This window comes from Drosophila serrata, unplaced genomic scaffold (assembly GCF_035046125.1).
Source record: "Drosophila serrata isolate PLE 108 unplaced genomic scaffold, ASM3504612v1 contig_241, whole genome shotgun sequence".
In the NCBI taxonomy this organism is placed as follows: domain Eukaryota; kingdom Metazoa; phylum Arthropoda; class Insecta; order Diptera; family Drosophilidae; genus Drosophila; species Drosophila serrata.
Genome location: NW_028257139.1, coordinates 1,504,365 through 1,527,290, shown reverse-complemented (window position 1 = coordinate 1,527,290; position 22,926 = coordinate 1,504,365). Strand labels below are relative to the sequence as shown.

At 44.3% G+C, this 22,926-nt stretch overlaps 1 protein-coding gene and 1 long non-coding RNA gene across 5 annotated transcripts in view; one reads left to right on the top strand and one right to left on the bottom strand.

Annotated features, from left to right (window-relative positions):
- The first annotated feature begins 1,777 nt into the window (after positions 1–1,777).
- The window catches only part of osa (trithorax group protein osa), a 32,248-nt gene continuing 11,099 nt past the window's right edge, over positions 1,778–22,926 (top strand). For all 4 annotated transcript variants that reach the window (XM_086831791.1, XM_020958544.2, XM_086831790.1 and 1 more), the window contains exons 1-7: positions 1,778–1,928; positions 2,976–4,073; positions 11,993–12,295; positions 12,372–12,596; positions 21,424–21,580; positions 21,645–22,055; positions 22,147–22,902. In XM_086831791.1, coding sequence (XP_086687917.1) covers positions 3,129–4,073; positions 11,993–12,295; positions 12,372–12,596; positions 21,424–21,580; positions 21,645–22,055; positions 22,147–22,902 — 2,797 coding nt within the window. In that variant the 5' untranslated portion in view covers positions 1,778–1,928; positions 2,976–3,128. The remainder of the gene's footprint in view (positions 1,929–2,975; positions 4,074–11,992; positions 12,296–12,371; positions 12,597–21,423; positions 21,581–21,644; positions 22,056–22,146; positions 22,903–22,926) is intronic.
- On the bottom strand, positions 11,821–12,529 carry LOC147643874 (uncharacterized). The gene is made up of 2 exons (XR_015271402.1): positions 12,382–12,529; positions 11,821–12,320 (listed from the first exon to the last, which is right to left on the bottom strand). It is a non-coding gene; the product is annotated as an uncharacterized LOC147643874 (long non-coding RNA).

Genomic DNA, 22,926 nt, shown 5'->3' with positions numbered 1-22,926 from the left:
TCCAACTGACTTAAACTTCAAAAGTAACTTAAATTTGTATAACAAACCATAACATGTCGCAAAGTAACCAGCAAATATAACAGGTATCAGGGTTTTCAACCCTTTATGGAAGTTATAACAGTATGGAGTAATGGTTCAATATTATACTTTCCTTTTATTAGAGATGGAAAACCAACTATGATTATTGCCAATAAATCGATAAATACATCCGATATAGATAATTGAGTATCGAACTTGTACCACCACTAGATTTAGGTATACACGCTTGTTCGTCTGTTTTCAATAGTTTTTGCATCTGCCTATCAAATCGAAATCTGGCCATCTCCAATGTTAACGTTCTCGTTAGCTGTAAGAGCTATTCGCGCGAACTTTCGAGTCTCGAGTTCAAACATGAACATGCTTAGGGTACAACTAAAATTAGCTTAAGTTTCTTTTAAACTTTAGATTTGACATTAAATTGGTATATCTTAATAGTTAATAATTAACATTTCCATTTTTAATTTGAAACAATTTGAAACTGTTACAGTTACAAAAAATAAGTTAACAGAGTGTAAGTTAACATATCTCTATCTCTTTTTAACAGCAAAGAGAGTGCTGATGGTGGACAGTGGACAAATGGGTTAGATCTAGCTTGAAATAGGCTAAACTCATTTTTAAAAATTGAAAAGCCTTATAACGCTCGGACCAACAATTGCCAGTCAATATTCAATTAATATGGTAAAATGATCTGAAAAATATATCGTATATCCGTCAAAAATTATAATATCGAATTTGATTTAATAGATATAAGTATTGGTGTGCCAACCTTAGTGAAATAAAGAAAGCTATACTGGCTTTTTAGTAATGCAGTCGATATTTTCTGCGACCTCGGAGTCGCTGAACGACTAAAAATATCGTATAAGCAGTTTGTATGGGAACAGTTGTTTTGGGTAGCCGATACTTTCAGTAATTCAATCATTCAGTTGTATAGGAAATTCCTTATTCTCTCGTAAATGAGCCAACTATAATGCCGCCGACACAATCGATGTTACTTCAGTTATTTTCCCATTATATCTAGCGTTCTTAAACTCCCAAATTTTTCGGAGCGAATTTGGCGTAATTTTTGCTTTAATTCATTAATAAAATAATAATGTATTTATTCTCGGTTATAGCTTGTTTTTCAGCATTTATTTGATATATTTCAGCATTTATTTGATATATTAAGCTTTATTTCCTTATTATTGCTCAGAATCTACCCCATACCGGTAGTCATAACGTGGCATTATTCACTTAAAATTTATGGAAATTTTTAAAATTAAAAAATAAAAGGCTTTAAAATTTATGATTTAATTACGATGAACGAATAAAAAACCCTATCAAAGCAGTTAGAGAGACCGAAAGGCAAATAGATAAAGAAAAATTGCGGAACAGAATAGCAAACAAAACTGCCGGTGCTTTCCTACGTATTAGTCCGACTTAATAAAACAATTGTGATATCTTTTAGCGCAACATATAGTTTATTTTTTAACAAATAAGTTTACAAATCCGATTTTTCGCATTATGTTTCTGAGGTCATATATTAAACTAGCACGTCGTTTTCTTAACATATATACAAATAATAATAATCAAAATGGACCGCGTATTGTATTACAAAAGATTTCAGCATAGTAATCATTTTTCCAATTCATAATAGATGTTTCTAGTTTAAATATTTGAAATTAACTTATTTTTTCATATAGGAAATTTCAACTGTTTGGGATTTTTTAGGTAAAAGGCCTAATTTTAGTATGGCAACACTGGCATCTCTCTCTTGCCCTCTCGACAGCAGAGAGAGCGCTGATGGTGGACTTTTCCGTCATCATTGCCAGATTTAAAAAGTTGTCTGTTCGCGAAGTTGAATGTTTTTTCGTCTGCGGACGATTGTCAAAAGTTTGAATATTCTTCTATGTGTAAGTGTAGATTTCTGGTGGAGAAAAAGCCACGGCGTAATGCGAATCCAACGCCATTGAGCAAAAGCCCCGCGCGCCGCAGATCGAGAAATGCGTCAACAAAAATCGGACGCCGGACTTTCGCCCGAGTGAAAAATTCAGTTGCCTCTCTCGGTGCAGTCGCGGAGGCTGTATGTGTGTGTGTGTTTGTGTATGCATATGCAAATGATTGGATGTCGGAGCAGATCCTTGCATCATCTTGGCGAAAAACCGCAGAAAAGCGCTGAAAGCAGAAACGTAAAACCTAAAAACCAAAAAACCGAAAACCTCCCAAGCCAATCGCCATCGTCGGCAAAGGCAGCGGCACGGCAGCGTTAAAGTGAACGCGCAACAAACGGCTCGGCTCGGACTCTCGTCTCGGCTGGCAATTATTTATAAATCGTTAGGTTAGCCCCAAAAGCAACCCGAAACCGGACAAGTTAACAATTGCCGCATCGTCTAAAAAAATGAATTGTGCGATATGCCCCTTTCGTATCGTGTAAACGCGAAAAATCGGCATAGAAAGAAAATAATTACGAAAAATCATTACTGTCCGTTTCGTTCGTTTCCCAGGCGTGAGAGCGAGCGAGAGCGGCGTATGCATGCAGCCCGGCTATCGAGCAAGTGCAAGTGAGACGGAGACGGATACGGCGTGTGCGTGTATAGCCGCCAAATGTGAAAAAAGAGAGAGAAATAGAGAGGGCGCGCTAGCGAGAGCGAGTTGAGAGAGCACGAGCAGGGTTGCCAACGCTCGCCGAAGTACGCGGGCAGAAATAAATTGTTGTGGTATTGGTGTTTGCCGTTCGAGCCAGCCAGCGAGTGAGCGAGCGAGTGTTTTTGTGTGTGTGTGTTAGTAGCGGACTTTTCAATACACAACAGCGCAGCGCCATGAACGAATACAAATTATTTATGTTTCCCCCGCCCGACTTCTAAGCCCAGTGGTGCGCTTGCTGCCTCATTAGGGGCAAAGGCAAACAGTTGGGGCTCCGCGAATGCATAATGCTAATCCCAGTCTTTGATAACTTGCAGCTAACATAACCTCAAAATCGCCGCCGCAGTCGTCGTCGTCGTCATCATCAGCAGCGTTGTTGGTGGTTCCTGGTGCTCCCCCGGCCGCCACTCAACCGACACCGCATCTGGGACATCTGGGAGATCGGGAGCAGCCAATGATCAGCAGCAGCCATGAATGAAAAAATAAAATCGCCGCAAACGCAGCAGCAGCAGGGAGGCGCTGCTGGCGGAGCCCCCGCCCCAGCGGCCACGCCCCCAACGGCTGGAGCAGCTCCAGGCGGTGGAGCGGGTAACACGCCGCCCACCTCTGGTCCGCCCACGCCCAATAATAACAGCAACAATGGCGGTGACCCAAACATCCAGCAGCAACAGCAGCAGCAGCAGAATGTTGCCCCACACCCGTACGGCGGACCACCGCCACCTGGCTCGGGACCAGGTGCTCCACCTGGACCGGATCCGGCGGCGGTCATGCATTACCATCACCTGCACCAGCAGCAACAGCATCCGCCACCGCATCACATGCAACAACAGCACCACGGTGGACCGGCACCACCGCCGCCAGGAGGAGCACCTGAGCATGCGCCCGGCGTCAAGGAGGAGTACGCCCACCTGCCACCGCCTCCGCACCCGCATCCGGCGTATGGTCGCTACCACGCCGATCCTAACATGGACCCCTATCGTTACGGCCAGCCTTTGCCAGGTGGGAAGCCCCAGCAGCAGCCCCATCCGCAACAGCAGCAGCCGCCGCCACCGCAACAGCAACAACAGCAGCCAGGACCAGGTGGCTCTCCGAATCGTCCGCCTCAGCAGCAGCGCTATATTCCCGGTCAGCCGCCACAGGGACCGACTCCCACGCTAAATTCACTGCTGCAGTCCTCGAATCCGCCGCCACCGCCGCAGCACCGGTACGCCAACAGCTATGATCCGCAGCAGGCTGCCGCTTCAGCGGCTCAGCAGCAGGCAGGCGGCCCACCGCCTCCTCCGCCAGGACACGGACCGCCGCCACCACAGCATCAACCATCACCGTACGGGGCGCAACAGGGAGGATGGGCTCCGCCACCGCGTCCCTACAGTCCACAGCTGGGACCGTCGCAGCAGTATAGGACACCACCACCGGTAAGTCAAGAAAGCAGGGGTGCCAGGACAGGACAAGGCGGTATCTTCCAAGACGGACAAGTTTTTAATTGCTAAAATTTAAAGTTGTTAGTAAATTTAGCTTCCTACTGTTCTGTTTAGCAAATATGTATGGGTTTTGTTTCTAAGGTCCAAGGTCTGAACATTTTTTTGGTTATTTTTTAAGGTGTAGTTGTTGTTTTTTTAAATTCAATCTAAGGAATATTTATATTTTACGTTTGGAAAAATACTTTCGAAGTATTAACAAATATGCTTGCCATATACAAGGTCTATATAAAAGTGAGGTATCCAATTTAGTTTTTGTACTACCTTACAGTATAACAAGTCAGTTTATAATATTAGTATAATATTTTGAATGCTCAAATTTAAATATCTCTGGGATAAAGTATCTACGGTACAGGAAAAATAACTATTTTGCTGACAATTGTATAGATGTATCTTTGAACTTACTCTCAACACAAAACTCTTAAGTTTGTGACACGATTTAATAGCTCAGTGCCGGGAGACAAAGATTCCTCCCACTTTCATCATAAATTAAGAACTTAAAGCCCGCGGATCTTATCGTATTCTTTCTTTCCTATGGGTTTGTTTCCCTCTTATTTTTTAAAGCTTTTTTGACATTGACACTGATTTTGATTCCATCGACCCCACACACACACACACAAAGACAGACATTTCCATGTGCAGAGCCTTTATGCTAGCTATCTCCTTTACCCCAACACCCATTCCTGCGACGGGGGCTCGTCACGTTTCGTGGCCATGTATGGCTGGCTGTGGGAGTGTGTGTGAGTGTGGTGCATGTGTGGGAGGGGAGGCTGCAATATTTACTGTTACTTTTTAGGGTTTCGTCTTGGTCGCACTTCATTCAGTTCACCGAAGATTTGCCAAGTCGAAGGCGGAAAAAAGAGGCACAAACAGCAGACAGGCACACTGACACACATAAAAAACATTGCACAGTGAGATTCCGCGCCTTTTTCGCCATCGCCATTGCCCCTCCTGCTCCTCCTTCTCAACCCCACCCCCTTGACATTTTGCTGTTTAAGTGCCGGGTGTTGTTGGGTGAGCCGCCGGTTGAGTGAGGGAGACGGACAGCGAGAGCCGGCACTTGCCGCCGCAAAACAATAATAACAACAAAAGGCCGCACCGCAACGGTAAAATGTAGAAGAGAAAGAGGAAGAAGAACAAGAACCAGAAAGAGTTTTGTACACACAAAATGTTGAGGCATTTCATTCACATTTTTAAGGGTTTTCGCTTCTCCCATTCTTCTTGTTCACATTATCGAGGCTTTTGTTGGTTGAATCTGATTGGAATAAGTTAAAAAGTTAATTATTTTGCAAGTGTTTGAGATATTTGCTTGATGAGTTTTCATTTTCTTGCAGGGTATTATAATTTTTTTTCAGAACGTAACGAAGGAGTAATTTTGACTTTTGTTTTTACAAAAGTTCATGTTAAGAGGTGAAATATGTCTTATGATAAGAAGCTTTAAACACCCAATTTAAATCAATAAATTGGCATTTTTCTTCAACAACCCACTTCGTATCACAAAGAAACCATTAACGTTTGCCAAATTGTTGAATTTATTTAATATTTTTTAGTTCAGTTTGTTTTTATTTGCTTTTAAAGGTAATTGAAATTTAGAACTTATCTAGTATTACTCTTCAGTTCTCATTGTAATCCCTCAAATGCCGCCAAGAGTTTGCTATCAGTAATAAAGAAAAAGTAAGCGATAATTTTTTTTCTGCTTTAAATGTTTGGTTTATTGGCCCCCGTCGACGATGCACGTGATGTGATTTCACGTTTCGATTTAAATGGAAACCGGTTGGTTAATTGCTTTATTAGTTGAGGTAGTGAAGTGTTTTTTGTTGCGGAGCCTTAGCAATCGCTGTGATATCAGTGGCCCGATTCCGTGTATATGATATCTCTTGGCACACTTTATGCACGGTCGTCCAATCAAATCAAGAAGGAGAGATGAAATGATGATCAAATCAGATGTGTCTCGACTCTGTACGAGTCAACGAACTTTGATGCCGACGATTAGCCAAGGGAAATGTATAAACAAATCTATTTCCAAGTTTATGCGATGAATTGCACGATTTTTGAGAGCATGAATTCGAGATACAATTTAAACACAAATTGCAGTAGTTCATGCTAGGGTTATGCACAGTTCTCATTGGGACACTACATTAAACATCCTTCCATCCTACATATAACATTCAGATTTTAAACCTGCTTGCAGTACAGAGTTTTCATATAGTTTTAGAATGAGTGAAATATAAAATTCGGCTGGTCCTTGACAGCATTGTAAATATTTGCATGAATTGGACGCCGCATAAACGCAGTATATGTGAAAATACACACAAATCAAAAGTGATCCGCTAAGGTTAGAGACATGTGCGATGCGATGCGATGCGACCTTCGAGAGCTTTTGTTTAGGGGCATAAGTACAGATATACCGGTGAATGGGTGTACAAGTATTTGTAGTGCGAGATAAAAAAAGAGTAAAAACAGCAGCAGCTCCTATCCAATGTCATGTGTTTGATTTATCTACCTACCCCTCCCGCTCTTGCTGTGCCTCGGCATGTGTTTGTTTGTATGCATAAACAAAGAAATCAAATTGCCGGCTGAGTGTGACTTACGCGTGCATGCAATAAATACATTCATGCATATGTATGTACGTCATGTACCGTACATCCACATAGGTACAACCGAAACGGCAATGGCAGCAACAACAACAATGGCCAAGTAGGCACCGTAATCAAAGGCAATAACAGAGAAACTTGTTGTTGTCACAGCTGACTCTGCCGCCTTCCTCTCCCACTCGCACTCATTCTTTGGGGGTAGGAGGAGGAGGAGGAGGAGGAGGTGAATGAAGAGGCAGAGAGGAGGGGGTTAGCCGGCAAGCTGTGGAGGAAGCAGAAACCAAAACAAAATAAAAATGAAAATCAAGTGAAACCGCGCACAGTCAAAAGAGGAGGGCTCGACTATGATGATGACATGCCTTTGCGCTTTGCTCACTCTCCTCGTACCCCCCTCCACATTCCCTTGGTGCTCCTCTTCCCGTCTCACCTCTTTCCTATCGGTGACACATACCGTTATGCTCAGACTCCTTGACGAACGGTTTGACAAACCGTTGGATTCTCCTTTGAGGTCAACAGGTGCAAGCGAGCCAAGGAGCAGCAAGAACAAGAAGATGAACAAAAACATCATTTTTGCATACATTAAAGAGAGTTTTAAAGAGTCCAAAAAGAGAGAAGGCTTCATTTTTGGGTTGGGAAAAGGCCGAACATCCACTTCTTCATTGCATTAACCACTCTTTCTCTGTTTGTGTCTTTGTGTGTTCCCCTTGGCCTTCTTCCTGCTCCACCTCTTGTTGCTGTTTTTATTTTTATTTTTTTCCAAGAGAGTTGTGTCTGTGAGCCGGCTTGTTTATGTTGCTCATTCGTATGTGTGTGTCGGGTTCCTTGTATTGGAGTGCCTTTAAAGTTTGACCTACAAAATGTGGAGCACACAAAACCGTTGCCTTAACTGTTATTGTCCCTGGCGCTGCTCTGCTTCTTTCCCATCTTCTTTTCTTCTTTTCTTGCTCTCACTCTCAAGGGTATTTGGTTTTGTCTCTTACCAAATCTAATTTCACTTATTCCTTGAGGCTTCCTTTCAATCAGAGTTACTTATGTATATTTATTTTCGTGTAAAATATTTTAGTTATGATCTTAGCTAATTTTCATTTATATTCAAAACATCCATATCCGTATATAAAAGCCACATTGAATGGATTTTAATTAACGTCTGATATCAAGAAATTTTCATTTTGCAATATCTAATTTAATTAGTTTCATAAAAAAGCAAAACTAAATAATCGCATATTTTGCGACAGTTGCCGTTGCCGGGCATGATTGCATTTTCAGTTGTTTATCTTTCCGCAACTGCTGTGAATGGGCGCGTGGAGAGTGTGCGACATTGTATTAAAAATTACGCTCGTTCGAGTTGTGCACGTACATAATTCCATTCCCAGCAGAGCCTGCAGGGACAGGGACGTCCCTGAACCCTCCTGATTGCCACCCTCCTCTTCCTCCTCCTCCACTGACGCTGCCAGTGCCACAGTGCCACCTCCTCATCCGCATAGCACACACAACCCTTACAACTGCCGGCTTTACCTTTCTGCCTCGAAATCGCATTTGCCACGTTTTTCTCCCTTCGCACAATTTATATGCAGGCCTTGCCTGTCCGTCCGTCCGCCCGTCCGTGGGTGTGTTTCTCTCTGTGTGTGTGTATGTATATATCTGTGTCTGTTGGTTATGAAATTATAAAGCCAGGAGCAGGAGCAGGGAGCAGGGAGCTAGAGAAGCAGCAGAAGACCACTCCCTTGGCTGCTGTGTGTGCGCTGCGCTTTGTTTTTGTTCCCGCGATATTTTAATACATGTAGCCGGCTTTTAGCTGGAAAACCCACCACCATCGTACACCATCTCTCACCATTACCAGAGCCGAACCACCATCAGGCAGTTGTTTCTGTCCCTGCTTTCAGCTCCTGCTCCTCCGCCTTTGCCTCTCCATTCCATGAACTCTTGAACGTAATTCCGACCGACGTTCCAACCGTCATTCGTTCGTTCGCTCGTTCGTTACACTCATTGTATGCCAGGCTGTGAAATGTGTGTGTATGTGTGTGTGTTTGTGCCACCGTACGACCCTTGCTGCATTAATTCAAATTCCACTTCAGCTTCTACCCCGCCCGTTGTTGGCGTTGCCGTTTCTGCTTTTGATTTTCATCCATGATGAGTTTTCCCTTTTTATACCCTTTGTCAGAGAAGAGTATTTTGGGCTCAGTTAGCAGTTTGTGCTGCACTTAAAACTAAAGTTAAAAAGGTTATTTTTTATGTTTTTAAATAATCATTTTAAGTTTAATGTTTGGTGTAAATTTGAATCAAATATTTTATCATCTATTTTTTTTTTTACCAAAATGATTAATTTCTTACATAGCAAACAGTGGCAGAAAAGTTAGGGTATTAAGACTGTGGATTGCCGCACTTAGCTCCCTTTCTCGTTTCGTTTTTACTTTATTTCTCGTTGCCTGGCTTCGTTGGTTCGCCTGGCTCGTTTCGTTTCGTTTCCTTTGCTGGTTCGTTCGGTCGTTCCTCACACAGATACACACGCACACGCACACCGAGTACGAAAACCATCCATTCATGTTTCCTGTCACCCTGCAGTGGACCGACCGACCGACCGTCGTCGTCGTCGTCGTTGCTGTCGATTGTTGTTCTTGTGCTCGTTGCCCGAACGACGGGATCTGGCTTTAGCTCTATGGTTCTGTCCCATGGCTCTGGTTCTTGCTACGACTCCGGCTTCCTTTCCTTGCATTGCCATTCCTTTCCTTTTGGTCAGGCTAACTATGCTCTGCTCGGTGGCCTGCTGCAGTGATGGCAGTGTTCTCTAGTAGGTTTCTAGCGGAAAATTTTGGTTTAAGGAGACAAAAAATAGATCCTTTATATCTCTTTATATTTTAATACCTTCATGCTAAAAGGCGAGTTTATTTCCAAACAAATGTAAATTCATGTTATAACCCTAAAGAATTAGCTCTTTTAAAATGTATTTTTAATCATTAATCAGGGTTCATTTGCGTGTGTTCATCCTTATGTTCATTTTACTCATCAACCTCATCAGTGCAACCATCTATTATTATTTTTTTGAAGTATTTTAAAGCTTTAGAGCCATTTAAATATGTATGACGATTTTAACGTTTTTCTTAAAATAATTTTTCAAATACTGCTCGTAATAATCATCAACATTATAAACAGAACTTCAGAAAAGGCCAGAGATGTCATTAAAGAAGCCAAGCTGGATGCACTGGGACTCTTTTATTCGTTCCCTCCTTGACTGTGAGTTTCCATTAGATTTATTGCCACATTTTACTCCGGGCTGTGGCATTCGCAGTGATGTTGGCAGCAACATTTGTGTGTGTACGCCGCTGAGGGGGTTCTTTGGGTATGGGTTTGGGTTTTGGTCGGTGTTTGCGAGGGCGAGGGCGAACTGTGCTCGTCTGTGCGAGCTTGGCAAGCGCCTCTCCACTTGCCATGTCAGACGGGGTGCGCTGTTTGCGACTCGGTCCGCCTTGTCGCACCACGTCAAGTTGAAAATCCTTTCATTAATGGCATCCAAAGCTCTTTCCCACACACATACAACCACATGCATGCTTGTTTTTTGCTCATCGTCCTGCTCCAGTTGTCTGCCGCAGCACAGAACACGGAGCGGCACAAGCCATGTTACGTTCCGAGGCGAGGTGTCTTCTCCTTCTCGGAGCTCCTTTTCCCTGGCTTTGTGTTGCAACTTTGTCGTTGGTTTGGCCGCCCGCTCCTTGTGTGTGCTTGTGTGTGTTCATAAGTTTCACTTTATATTCCACTCAAGTGGATTTCTTCTGGCGCTGTGACGGGTCACGGAGTACGGCACCAGGAGCCAGGAGCCAGAAACGGCTGGCAATCGACTGTCGGATGGACGAACGGACCCCTTCCCCCTCGTGCTCTGGCCTCGTTTACCCGTGTCCCTGCCCTAAGTTATGCGTCTCTTCCTTCAGGACTGAGCTCCGTAATTTGAACTGATTGGATAGGACAGACACAGTTGAGGATGCATTTGTAGGTCTGTGAAAGAATTGTCAAATGAAATTTTTGTAATCGCCTTTTAATACTATCCTGTAGTTGGAAAATATTTTAAGTAACTTTTTTTAATACAAAATTTTGAGAAAAAGGATTAAAATCTATTAATTAAATTTTCGAATCGATATTTTTCTTTGTCTTATAGTATAAGAAATGCTATCGTTTTACCCACGATTGTCTGTAATCACATGTGTGGGTGTATTTGCCGTTATAGCGGTAAATATTTCAACTTTTTATTGCCAGCATTTAGGTTCCTTTCGCACAGCATATTTTTTGAATTGTCTGTTTTTTAATCTGCACATTTGTGTCTGTCAAGTGACAACTCACCCGCCAGAGGGTGCGTCGTTGCTCCCCATCCTCCTCCTCCTCCTCCTCCTCCACCACCGTCGTGTGTGTTCGGTATATACACACACGCACACATCGACCTACAGTGGGCGCCAAATAATTAGGGACATTTGGTGCCCGGGTCAATTCCAATTATCGTTGCACTCGGCTTCAGGTTTTGTGGCTCGTGGGGACTTTCAAACATTAATTGCTCGAAATTTCCAATGTAGAGACAGACAGAAAGAGAGAGAGAGAGAGAGAGAGAAAGAGCTCTAATCCGAGGACATCCACTGTACAAGGATATACGAGGGTGTCTTTGTGTGCGTATTTGTGCGCGCATTTACGGGAATTGGTTGTTGGAATATCGATTAAAATGATATATATGTATGTATATACAATAAAATGGAATGTGCATCGCACACAGACGCACAAGCGAAGCCAAACGCAAATAATTGATGAATTGCATGCAGAAAGAGTGCGGGAGGATATAAATAGAGAGAAAGAGCGAGAAGATGTCTGTAATTAAAAACCCATGTGCTGTCTCCTTCAGGCGGCTGTTTAACCCTCTAAATTCCCACGTGACATATCGGCACCTACTCACAAAATGGTTTTTAATGATGTGAACAGTTTTAATATTTTAAGGCTGATGGATTCATATCCTAAGAATGTAATTTTGTATTGATTTATTAAGATTTAAGTCATGACTTTATATTTCCCTGTTTATCTATAGAGCAATATCAATGAGCAAAGATACTTATAGAAAGTTTTATTTGTAATCTTAGAATGTATTTATTCATAATTTGACAGCTAATTAGAGGATGTTTCAGACAGTATTTATAGGGTTAATTGAACACATTATACATTCATTTTTGGGGTAACAGGCGGTGTCGCCTTCCTTTGACTATTATTGATCCAATTTCGCTCTTCCATCTGCAGACAAACACTTCCAGGGGTCAGTCACCCTATCCGCCGGCTCACGGTCAAAATTCAGGTTCCTATCCTAGTTCGCCGCAGCAGCAACAACAGCAACAGCAGCAGCAACAACAGCAGGCGGGACAGCAGCCCGGTGGTCCTGTTCCCGGCGGACCTCCACCAGGCGCCGGGCAGCAGCAGCAGCAGCCACCGCAGCAAAATACACCGCCAACATCTCAATATTCGCCGTACCCGCAACGCTACCCGACACCGCCGGGTCTGCCGGCAAGTGGACCCAATCATCGAACTGCCTATTCAACGCACCAGGTAAGGTCCAAGGGAGAGTCGCTCTCTGTAAGAGGTGGATTTAATCGATCAACTTTCGATTTTAAACCATTTGCAGTATCCCGAACCTAATCGGCCTTGGCCAGGCGGCTCATCGCCCAGCCCCGGACCCGGACATCCCTTGCCGCCCGCCTCACCGCACCACGTGCAGCCGTTGCAGCAGCAACAGCAGCCACCACCGCCGCCCCATGTCACCGCGGGTGGACCGCCGCCCAGTAGTAGTCCGGGACATGCTCCGAGTCCATCGCCGCAGCCATCGCAGGCATCGCCCTCGCCGCATCAGGTAAGTGATTGTGATTGTAACCACCGTGAAGTTTGGAATGTAAAATTATCAAAATTGGAAAGTGAAATGATCTATCGGAGTAGGAAATTATTATTTCAATTTAATTTGAGGAGTAAGTGCTTCCCAAGCATTCCGTGTCCTCAATCAAATGAGGATATATTTATCATTGCTATTTTAAACGAACTGCGTTGTATACAGAATAATTGCAATGTGTTCTTTTTAACATGAAGGTAATAGGCTTCTTCTTGTGCTGCAAATAAATAATAAATAACCGGTAATCGTTGGCGGTTGTATAAGTGGTGCTCCTCCTGACCACCCCAACCCCCTAGTATATTATGATAATGACAGCTCGAAATGGGCAAGTACTTTTTGTTATTTGCACATTCATTTGGATGTTTTGCCATAGAGGAGCACCCACCCGGCAACCCCCAGTTCTCTGTTCCATTCACGACGACTCTGTATTGTTGGCTTGCTGGCTGGCTGGCAGCTTTTCTAGATAATACACACATCGAAAGTGGGTCAATAAACTGTGCTGCGTGAACAGCACGTGAACTTGACTCGTGACGTCAGACATACATTCATGTCTAGGTTTGGCATAGCGCACTCTTTACCTGCGTTTACCCTGCCGGCACCCCCTCTCTCTACCCCATCCTACTGCCCCTCATCCTCCGTCACCTTACACAACACAACACAACACAGCAATAGCAACAAGAGGCAGCGGTAGTAGGCAGTCTACAAAAGTTGTTCAGGTCAAATGTTTATGCCTGGGCGAGGCACTAGCAACCGTATCCGTAATTGTACTCTTACTCGTACTCATATTCATACCCAGTGTTTGGCACTGATTTTTGAGGTTCCTCTCAGTTTATTCTTAACTTGGCAAAGCTTCTCTTTAAGTTTTGGGAGTTCCTTTTGACTTGAACACTGGGTGGAGTTTATGCAATGAAGTCTTTCGGCGATGTTTATACATGCACTTTGTAGCATAATTTCTTGACATGATTGCATGAATCTTTTCATCGCATAAACGCAGTTTTATGTACATACATATGTCTATCGCTTGAACTTGAACCGCTATCGCCGCATCCCATCCTCAAGACCGCCGTGTTCACCCTTCTTTCCCTTTCTCATGATATTAAAATTGCTTTTAGCCTTATCGTTGCTACTGTTGTTGTTGTTGTTGTTGTTGTTGTTGTTGTTGTTGTTGTTGTTGTTGTTGTTGCTGTCGCCGACGTCGTCTTCGTCGTCTCTTGATTTGTTTTTATGAATTTTAATGATTTTTATTTTGTTTTGATTACTATTTCTTTCTGCCACGGCATTTTCTTGCCCTGTTTTGTCTTTTGTTTTATTTTTCGCATCGCCGGCAAACGTCTGGCTTCCCCTTAACCAACCGTTCTCTCTGCCTTCCTTCTCCAGTTTGTAGGATGCACGTGTCATCAGCATTTTGTGGATTGATTATATGGGGTTTCCTTATCTGGAAAGATGAAAATCTAGCAAAGAAGGGTGTATAAACTATGGCATCCCAAAGTTAGTTTACTTTCTTGTTTTATTTATTATTTATATTATTGCTATTTAAGTTTAAAAGAACCGAAGCTAAAGGGATAGAGACATATTTCGTCTTAAAAGTCTTCAGGTTTTTGGGCTAAGGTGTTAATTAAACATAAAGGAAGAAAGGTACTGGATAGTGATAGCATATAAATCTCAACTGTCTGTGCCAGTATGATGTGCCTGGGGATGTGTTTGCGTTTGTATTTTTTTTTGTACCCCATTTATTCATTCAGCATGTCCGCGGCCGCCGTGGCCTCCGCCTCCTCCTTCTTTGCTCCGTGTCGACAATCCTCCGGTGCCCCATACCATTTCTTTATTTTGTATTTTGGTTTTTTTCCCCCTCATTCCCTTTATATTTGATACATACATATATATATATATGCACCAGCACACTCATGCGATACACTCAAGATCACACACAAAGCGTCTGTTACCATATATATATATAAATATATATGTACGTATATATATTTGGGTCAATGCCAAGGTCATTGTTGTTCTTGTTCCTTGCCTTTTTTTTCTCCATCTCCTTCATGTCGCCGTAGTTGTTGTTTAGCGGGTTGTTTACATTTTATGGTTATATATTCTCCTTACAAATCATTTTGGTTTGTTTTTTCAATCCGCCCAACTTCAGGTTTGCTTCTCATGGTGGTTTATATGAAGTCTAAAGGATAATTGATCTGAAATTGCCAGATATTCATATATCCCTTATTTTAAACATTGCACTTCATAAACAATAGCTTGATATAAGAATTTAAAGTAGGTTATTTATTTTCAAAATTGATAGACACTAGCAACCGTCCAAGGTATTTAGTTGTTTCGAAACATGGCAAATCAGGATCATCAGTGTCCAAGGATAACAACCTAAAACTATCCTTACTTAAAGTGAATAACCCACTCAATTCCAATAGAAACCTGAATTGATTTCAATGGAAACCCCGTTGCCTCATGGAAACTAACCAACCGTTTTGAATTTATAATTGGGTGTTGCAAGGTTAAATCCCGCTGCTTGCCACTGGAAATAAAAGGCCAGCCAGTCGAAAAACGAACAGCGAACAGCCAACAGTAATCAGCAGCAGCAGAAGAAGCAGAAGCAACAACAGCGGCTGCCAACACTCATTTTAAGCCATCCTCCTAGTGGGGGAGTCCCCGTCTGTGTTTAAACTGGTCGATTTCATATTGCATTTCGTATAAGCCGCTTTAAATTCAAAGTGTGCGCAGCAGAGCAAAAGCCAAATGGTTGAAATTATTTGCACAATACCGTCCTTCCATACATATGTATATAGATACATACATATATATATATATGCGATTTTACATAAATACATATATATTGGTTATGATTTCAGCTTCCAGTGACATTTTTATTGATTTTCAAGAGCCAACACACAATGATGATTGACCATTCATCGTGGTGTCCCACTTCAGAAACTTATTTCAAGATTATTCTGCATCATATTCTCTTTGGGCAATTGCCATGACTATACATATCTCTGCTGCATGCCGCCTATATCAGCATCAACTGCTGCTGCCGCTGCTGCTGCTGCATTCATTTAATGCCTTCGCCCGCAGTTGGGGTTTTTGGGCCAGAATTCGTATGGTATCGTATCTGACTGCGAACCCAAAAGCCCCCAAGTGCCACATGGCCCGGACTGTCTGTTCTGTCTGCCAGTTTGCCTGGTTGCCTGTGTTTGCCTCTCTGTGCCTGCCAACAACTGCCTGCCAATGAACAATTTTGCCGGTTTTTCATTTTTTTTTTCTTTTACTCTGTCCGCTGTTACTGGGATTTTAGTGCTCCACTCTGCCGCTCCACTCATTGCTCGACGACTCTGCAGCACCGCCGGGCTCTGGCTCTGGCTCTGGTTCTGTTATTGTTGTTGTTCTTGGCAGCGGCGGCATCATCATCGTTTTTCATTTTAACAGGCGCAGCCAGGAAAAAAGGCACAAAAATAAAAGTATAAATAAAAAGAACGAACGTTCATTTCAGTCGCTGGCTGATGGCTGCACCGAGAGAAATATATCATTTTGGTAGAAAATATTGGAACTTTAAAAAAATGTATTATATAAATCGGATTAAACCTGGCCTTAAAATATTTACTAACGTATTTTCTAGCCATGAAGCCAGAGGTTATATGGAATTCTTTTTACAACTTTAAATTGGAAGGTAAAACTGTAGCTCGGGTTTATAAACATAAATCCTAACTTGGTGCAGACAAAAGTACCTAAAATTCTCATGTATGAATTCGGGGGAGAATGTAACACTTGGTAAAATCAGTACTTTGAGGTTTCTTGGTTGCTTCTTTACTGAAAAGATATTTCTGTGATTGATATCGAGATAGCTAGAATCTCAGACATTACCAAATACAGATACTGTTACCAAATACAGATTCTAGCCAAAAACCTCAGATACTCCTTTGATTTTCAATCTTCAGTTAGGGGAATTCTATTAGATTTCTTTCCTATATAAATAATAAGTTTAATACATAAATCCATTATGATTTTAAGCTCTATTCATAACAATATATGAATCAGGAATTATATTTAAATTGGTCTAGTATATTATTTGAAAATTATGTAAAAATACGCAAGCATGGTTATTTAAAAACATAATTCTTCTGTTAGTTTCTGTGTACTAGCTTCGTTTTGAATGCATACATATTTATATATATATATCAGATATATATGTATATACATATATATAGAGAGAGAAGTGTGTTTGTGTTCGCTTGTTTTTCAGTTCACTCGTTTGGATACACACCACGAACGAAACGAAACGAAACGCTGCGAACGAGTCGGGGTCGGATTTGGATCGGTCCGGACAGCAGCAGAGCTCTGGGCTTTGCCTTTTGCTTTTGCTTTTGCTGCTCCTGCTCTGGCTCTGACTATAGCTATGGCTCTGGCTCTGGCTCTTGCCGGTTCTGGCTCTGACGCTAACGCTGACTGTGACTCTGACTCTGACTCTGGCTCTGGCTCGACTCTCTGGTTGTGGAGCCCAGTGTGCGATTCATGGGACATATTTGTCTGAGCTCTCAGAGTGGTTGACTGCCTGCTTCGTTCGCTTTTACTGCTGGCTGGCTGGCTGGCTGGCTGCCTGGCTGCCTCTCCGCCGCTCAGTCAGTTCGCCAGTAAGTGTTTCTGGGGGAGAGGGCGAGCGTTGCTGGCGGGGATTGGAGGAGACTGCTCTGCTGGCACAGCGAACGAATGAATGTACATGCGAAGCGAACGAACCAAACCCAACCGAACCGAGCAGATTCAAAGCGACTTCTGCTGTTGTTCGCAGTAAAATGAATATACGAGTAGAATGTCTGCCTCTATATACAGTCGAACTTCTATAACTCGAACGATCCATAAAAATCAATATTTAATTAATGTTTAATATAATATATTATGTGTTTGAGACATAAAAGAGATGGGAAAATGTTTTAGATTAACTTGTCTTAAGGGTTTCTCTTTAAAATTAAGTTGAAATTTATTATTTAATGCAAACTGTATAATGTATCATCTTGTTTTAAACTATTCTCATGAGACTATAACAAAATTCTCTCAGTGTTCTTGAGGATCCCATTGTAAATGGTAGATCGATCAACTCAGATGTCGTACTGTATATTCATTTACGACCTGTATGTCTGCCTGAGTTGCTGCACACAACCTTACAAACTTTCGATTCGCTCATAAAATTTCCAAGCAAGCACAAACAGAAATTGCATGAGCATACGGTCTACTCGAATTCAGATTCAGACTCGGGATTCAGACTCAGATTGGGGAGTTGTGGTCGTCGGGGTCCCACACTTTGAGGATGTCTAATGAGCGACAGTGTGACTGACTGCCTGTCGCTCAGCTGGTCTCAGTTCTTTCTCTATTTTGCAGTTGCCTGCTCTGGCTCCTAGGGCTAAACCCCTTTTTCGATCCGCAAACAAACAAAAAAAAGAAGCACTGCACTTGCGGGGGTGGAGAGTTGGCTAGCTAGAGAATGCTACGGGATGTGGTAAAATAATTTTTGCCCACTTCCCATTCTCAGTGCATGCAACACACTGGTTGGTTTCTATACCCTTGCACTTGGTGCTGGCAATTTTGCAGAGTAGACGCAGTTATGATAAAATGATTATTTAATATGAATTATATCTATAAGATACTTTGTAAATGAGAATAGCAATGTATCTTGTAGATACATTTTCGTATTTCTAAACAAATCAAGCAGTTTTTTGTTAAATTCCTATATGAACAACCAAAATCAACCTTAAATGATAATTTTGTCTTTGTAAACCTTATCTTTCGATGCTTTTGGCCCTGATAATCTGCTAGTTGTCTTTCCCAGATCTTGGCAAGCTGAAAGATATATAATGATGGTTCTTTTACCAAGGGTATTTAAAGCTGCGATTCGAATGTATATTAGCCTCTTCCCTTGTTTTCATTTTTATGATATCCCCAAGTTTATTACTTTTTCTCTTTCGCTGACTGGCTGGCTGGCTGGCTGTGTTTATAATTTCCCTGGCCCCGTCTGTGCTGGTCTCCTCCACCGTATGTGTGCCGCTCCTTTGTGCCTTTAATTCGCTTATTTTTTTATCTCTTGGTCCCGCCGCATAACAAGCACATGTAGTATGCCGCAGACCTTGTTTTTTTTTTTGCCCGCTTGCCACATTCATCGCTAAAGGTTTTAAGGTGATAAGCCACAAAGGTCCCCAGTACCCGGTACCTGTACCATGGCAGCAGCTGACAGCCAGACATAAACATACCTGGCCACAAGCAAGCACACCTATTCCATATCATACATATTCTTCTTATTTAAATGAATGTGTCCACATATATGACACGGCAGAAAGCCACAGCAAAGGTGAAGTGCTATGCTTCGTCTTCGAGAGCCAAAAGTCGAACTTGTGGCCAAAATGGTGCTGCATCATTGTGGCATCTTGAAGGCAGGCGAGAGTTTATGATGATGGGATCCTCAAGTGGGCTCCAAGGGCAATCTTGCAAAAGATCACGATCCCAAATACGATCGAACTCAGTTTTGGCGCGCAAATCTTGACTGATTTCTATTTTGTATCTGATGGATTGCGCAGGAGTTTGTTGTTGCTCTTGTTTGTTTTTTTATTTTGATTTATATATCTTTGGGTTGCTCAAACCTCGAGTGCGCGAATTCAGTTTTTTCTTTTTGTTTTGTGTGTTTGCCTCGCATTATTTTCGTTATAAATGATTTCATTGTTGTTGTTCCCGCTCTGTGCTCGGCGCTTGTTTTTCTTTTCCAAGTAATTTTTCTACGCGACCACAAAAGAGAGCGCCAAATACAAACGTGGGCCGACCTGCACCCCCCTTTGACGCCGCCCCGGTCCGCCGCCGCACAAAGCATTCTATCCGGCCTGGCCTTTAGCAGCTCCCCTCCGCTGCTCCCACCTTTGCCTTTTGCCGTTGCTGCTGATTTTGCCAGCATGCTTGCTATTCTCGTCATCGTCTCGCAACTCAAGTGTACGCCGCTGCCACCGCCCTTGCCCCCCCCCCCCAGAACCCCCTCTCGCAAAAAGCGACTCTACGTCCGTCGTTCGGTGTACGAATGCGAAATGCGAAATACACAGATACGAGAATTACGAATACGAATACGTTCGAATTTTATTATATTCCAACATTTAGAGTGCTCGTGTATGTGTGTGTGTGTGTATCTGTATCCGTACCTCTGTGTGTGCATGTTTCTGTTCCTTATCTACGTCTTTGTCATCGTTGCCGTTGCCTTTCGTTCGCTTCGAGCGCGCCATAACTACCACAGCCACTTGCCCGGTCCCCGGGTAGCCACAGCCACAGCCATCGACATCGCCATAGCCAAAGACCCTTCGTAACCCCCCCCTTGGAACGCTTCAAGTTGCAGCCGTCCGACGCCGTTGTCGCTCTTTGCTCTTCGTTCGTCGTTCCTCGTTCCTCGTTCGTCGTTCGTTCGCTGGTTGGTTTTCGTTGCTTGCTTGCTTGCTTGGTTTGTTGGTTCGTTCCACATAGCTTTTATGCCCCACTCCGCACCATACCGCCCCGCACCCATATCATCCCATCCCATGCTTTGCCATCCCATGCCATGCCGCCGCCTTGTGCCGTCAGTTCGTCGTCGTACATTTCATTTCACTTCACTTAATTTCTCAGATACCAAAACGAACAGCGTTCGCTCGTCGTTCGTTCGTTCGTTCGTACGTTGTGTTTTTTCTTGCCGCTGCCTCTGTGGCTGTGCAGTGGCTTAGTCAGCCTCTAATTAAAAGGGGAAAGAGACAATGGTGGGACTCTTATAACTGATTAGGCCCTTGCAAACTCTGATAATTAAATATATTTATGGGACTTTCATATTTAAATTTTGAAATATTAATTTTTTTTATAAAAAATTAATTAATAAGCCTAATATAATAAGTACTTAATAAGTTCGTGGTAAACTTAAAAAATACTTATCACATGGAAAGCACTCAACGAACCCCCTTTTGGGTACGCCCCCCACTAGCTGCTGAGCTCTTTCTCTCTTCTCCTTCTCCGCTGGGGTTTTTACCATGGCCCTCTGCCTGTGTGTGTGAGTGTTTCGAATTGCTGTCGACTTAAGCTTTATGTGCACGTCTGCTGCGAACACGAATACGAATACACTACCACCAGGGCGAGATAGTGTGTGCGACTGTATGAGTGTGCCTGTTTGTGTTGTTGAGCTTTTTCTTGATTTTCTTATAAGTTATAGGCGGCAAAAAAGTTAAAGTCGTGTCGCATCGCACCGAGTTTCTGGTGTTCTGCCTGCCTGCAGACTGTTTCAAGAGTTGTTATTGTTCCGAGCAGCTTGACTTGACTGGCTGGCTGGCGTTTATGAATTCCGAATTCCTCCCCCTCTGACCGGGTTATAATTGTGAGCTCTCGGGTAAGTGGCGGCGGCAGTGGGAGGAGCAGAAGGAATCCCGAAATTCCACCTCGGGCAATGTCAGGAAAAGGTCGAGGGGGGAGAGCGGAGGCAGTTGTGTTGGCCTGGCCCGCTTTCCTCATCCCTCATGGCATGAGAGATTGGGACCCAAAAACATCTGATTGCCCTGAATGTGTGTTTACGCTGGATTACCAACTCAATCATATGCTCAACTCGCCCCTGTGTGTGTGTGTGTGTGTGTGTGCAGTGGGTTAATTGCGGTTGCCGCTTGGTTAATTCATAGTTTTGCTATCACTTTCGTTTAAATAAACAAGTACAGCGTCCAACCTTCTACGGAATATGCCACCTGCCGGCCGGCATTTGCCGTCTTAGCCACCTTTTGCTTTCAACACTAACCTCTATTCCATTCCATTGCCATTTCAGGAGCTAATTGGACAGAACAGTAACGACAGCTCCAGTGGCGGGGCGCATAGTGGTATGGGCTCTGGTCCGCCCGGCACACCCAATCCCCAACAGGTGATGCGACCCACACCCTCGCCCACCGGTTCCTCCGGTTCACGTTCCATGTCCCCGGCAGTGGGTAAGTAGCAAACTCCTTAGCATCCGAAGTACATGCATTACAAAACCTCCGTCCTTGCACACAGCCCAAAACCATCCAATCTCGCGTCCGGCGAGCAACCAGTCAAGCAGCGGCGTACCCATGCAACAGCCACCAGTGGGAGCGATAGGTGGACCACCACCGATGCCCCCACATCCCGGCATGCCAGGCGGCCCGCCCCAGCAGCAGCAGCAATCTCAGCAGCAACAACAACAGGCCTCGAATTCGGCTTCGTCGGCAAGCAATTCGCCGCAACAGACGCCGCCACCGGGACCGCCGCCGCCCAATCAACAGGGCATCAATAACATGGCAACGCCACCGCCACCGCCGCAGGGAGCGGCGGGAGGAGGCTACCCAATGCCGCCCCACATGCACGGCGGCTACAAGATGGGTGGACCGGGCCAGAGTCCTGGTGGTCAGAGCTATCCGCCGCAACAGCCACAGCAATATGCACCAGGTACGATTTTGGGTGTATTAAGAAAGTGTTTCCTGTTCACTTTCCTTAAACACAACTTGAAGTCATGGCTAACCGTTCAAATCTTTCTCAGGTAACTACCCGCCACGCCCACAATATCCGCCTGGCGCGTACGCCACAGGCCCACCACCACCTCCAACAAGCCAACAAGCAGGAGCCGGAGGAGCCAACAGCATGCCCTCGGGCGCACAGGCTGGTGGCTATCCTGGTCGGGGCATGCCCAACCACAGTGGCCAATATCCGCCGTATCAGTGGGTACCCCCCTCGCCGCAGCAAGGCGTGCCGGGCGGAGGTGCTCCAGGTGGTGGTGCAATGGTCGGAAATCATGTCCAGGGCAAGGGCACACCGCCACCGCCATCAGTTGTGGGTGGTCAGCCACCTCCGCCTCAAGGAAGCGGATCCCCGCGGCCTCTCACCTATCTGAAGCAGCATTTACAGCACAAGGGCGGCTACGGAGGAAGTCCAACACCGCCACAAGGCCCACAAGGCTACGGTAACGGGCCGACCGGTATGCATCCGGGCATGCCGATGGGTCCACCCCATCACATGGGACCGCCACACGGACCCACTAACATGGGTCCGCCCACTACCACGCCACCTCAGGCGCAGATTCTCCAGGGTGGCCAACCTCCGGGACAGGGACAAGCTCCTGGACCGGAAAGTGGCGGTGGTCCGGAGCATATTTCGCAGGATAACGGCATAAGTTCGTCGGGGCCGACGGGTGGTGCGGCGGGAATGCATGCTGTTACCGCAGTAGTCACCACTGGACCGGATGGTACGCCTATGGACGAAGTCAGTCAGCAGAGCACACTATCGAATGCTTCGGCGGGTAAGTACAGCATGTCCATTGCGC